Source organism: Ictalurus punctatus, chromosome 3 (genome assembly GCF_001660625.3).
Source record: "Ictalurus punctatus breed USDA103 chromosome 3, Coco_2.0, whole genome shotgun sequence".
Taxonomy (NCBI): domain Eukaryota; kingdom Metazoa; phylum Chordata; class Actinopteri; order Siluriformes; family Ictaluridae; genus Ictalurus; species Ictalurus punctatus.
In genome coordinates, this window is record NC_030418.2 from 35,192,985 (window position 1) to 35,195,484 (window position 2,500).

Genomic DNA, 2,500 nt, shown 5'->3' on the forward strand with positions numbered 1-2,500 from the left:
TAAGTTATGGTTTCTATAGTAACAGCTCAGGGCAGAATTGTTCAAAAATCATTGACATGAGAGGAGATGTTTATGTCGCGTGTATGGAAGGAGTCTCCAGTGTCAGCGCTCTGTAACAGTCAGAGGTCAAGCCGTAAGTTGAAGTTTTCCGCCATCTCCAGGACAGAAGGTTACGCTTCTTTGCGGTTCCTGGTGGAGGAACGGCTGTTTACTGGTTTTGACTGGTTTCTCAGACAACGCTAAATGTAAAGCCGAACATTCTGAGATTCCGGGTTCTTAGATTTCTAGGAGGTTCTACGTGGAACGGTTCTGATAGGGAAGCACTCTGCTGTAGGGTTTTATACAGAACCTTTGTGTTCCTCCCGAGGAACAAGTGAAGAACCCTTAAAGATACCATGTTCGTGGTCTTGTCTCCATGGTGACCCGTGTGTTCTGTGATGTGCAGGTTCTCCAGGAGGACACAGCGATCCCCGGCAGCGACCTGAACCTGGTGTACCTGAGTTCTCGAGCGGCCGGGTACCGTCCCGTCCTGAAGGTCACCATGACCCAGTCCACCATCCCTTTTAACCTGATGAAGGTGCACCTGATGGTGGCTGTGGTGGGACGCCTCTTCCAGAAGTGGTTCCCCGCAGAACCCAACCTGTCCTACACCTTCATCTGGGACAAGACGGATGCCTACAACCAGCGAGTGTACGGCCTGAGCGAGGCGGTCGGTGAGTCTGGAGGGATATTTATTTATTTATATTTATGTTTATATTTATGTTTATATTTATCATCTGTACACACTGCAGCTCTGTACATGGCGCGTGAGATTATACGTTTTTATTCGTTACTCTAATATACAACATACTGCAACATACTAATATAGATGGGGCTTATTCAGCCACGTTTCCTGTTTATTTCAGTTTCATCTGCATTTTTAAATAAATAAACAAACAAACAAATGAATAACTTCTTGGAGCAAAAATAATAATTATAAACACTTGTATGATAATCATTCATTTATTTATTCATTCATTTATTTGTTTTTTGTTTGTTTGTTTATTCTTTGTTATTACTTTATTTATTTATATTTATTTATCTGTTTGTTTGCTTGTTCATGAATTTCTTTTTTCTTTCTTTCTTTCTTATTTATCCAGCAGCTTGTTTATTTTTCTCATTTATGTAGTCATTCTTTTATTTATTTATTTATTTGTTTGTTTGTTTGTTTGTTTGTTTGTTTGTTTGTTTGTTTGATATTTAGGGAAATAGGCGATTTGGTGACATTTTGTCCAATAATTAATCTCTCTAGTTTTAATAAACAAACAAACAAATAAGTGAAAATTAGTCGATTATATTTGGAAGATTAAAACAAAACTTTGAAAATTAATTACAAATACGTTTATTTGTTTGTTTGTTTACATTTCTTCCTTTCTTACTTTTTTATTTATCTATTTGTTTATTCATTTTTTTATTAGATTTTTAGGAAAATAGGCGGTTTAGTGGCATCTCTCCATTTTTAATAAACAAACAAACAAACAAACAAACAAGTGAATTTATTATTTTTGGACAATTAAAACATAACTTTGTTGTTTACAAACACTTGTTTGTTTGTTTTGTGTATTTAGTGTACGGTTAGTTAGTGTATGGTTCTTACTTATTACTTTTGTTCGCTCTTTTTTTTTTTTTAAAGCTCCTCGCACACTGATTTATAATGTATGAAATTTTAAATAAATAAATAAATCAATCAATAATTCTGAAAATAAGAGAGAAACGTTAGATGGGTAGACGGACGGAGAAACGGAAACATTTCTTTATGGACGTCTTTTTGTGTTTCTTTTCATTTTTCATTAATATTCAAGTCGATGTAACTTTTTAGCGTTTTTTTTTTTTTTTAAAGGTTTCTGGATTTGTTCGCTCTCACATTTAAATACTCGTTTTTATTACATTTCTCTTCGATTAATTCTTTTATTATCTTCATTTTGTCTTATTTACAGATTCCTTATAAATCGCCCTGATCTCATGTTAAAATGGTTACACACAGCAAACAAACAAATAAATACTTGATTAATATTTTTTAAAGATGATATTTTTTATATTCTAATAAATAGTAATATAATTTTTTTTTTAGAATAAAAAAATGTATATTGTTACCCCAGATAATGGAGATTAATGGCACTGTTACGGTGAATTGAATATATTACATACATACGTGTGTGTGTGTGTGTGTGTGTGTGTGTGTGTGTGTGTGTGTGTGTGAACAGTATTTTCAGATCGGTTTGAGCTCCATGTTGAGATTTGCACACACGGAATATGACTGTGTTGAATAATAAATGAATAATGTTCATGTTGTGTAATAAGGGTGGACTTTGTAGAGATGAGTGATAGAGTTTGAGGACCGGGTGAAGTGAGAGCACATCCTTCGCTTCCTCCCGGTATCGCGCAGCCTTTATAATCTGATCAGCCTTTATAATCTGATCAGCGTTGTCACGGTGATAAACAGCCGCTCTGTGTTTCCCGC

At 34.8% G+C, this 2,500-nt stretch overlaps 1 protein-coding gene across 4 annotated transcripts in view; it reads left to right on the forward strand.

Moving 5' to 3' along the window:
• Positions 1 to 2,500, forward strand: part of tenm3 (teneurin transmembrane protein 3) — a 256,963-nt gene that overhangs the window by 182,552 nt on the left and 71,911 nt on the right. For all 4 annotated transcript variants that reach the window (XM_053679906.1, XM_053679908.1, XM_053679907.1 and 1 more), the window contains one exon: positions 446 to 713. In XM_053679906.1, coding sequence (XP_053535881.1) covers positions 446 to 713 — 268 coding nt within the window. The remainder of the gene's footprint in view (positions 1 to 445; positions 714 to 2,500) is intronic.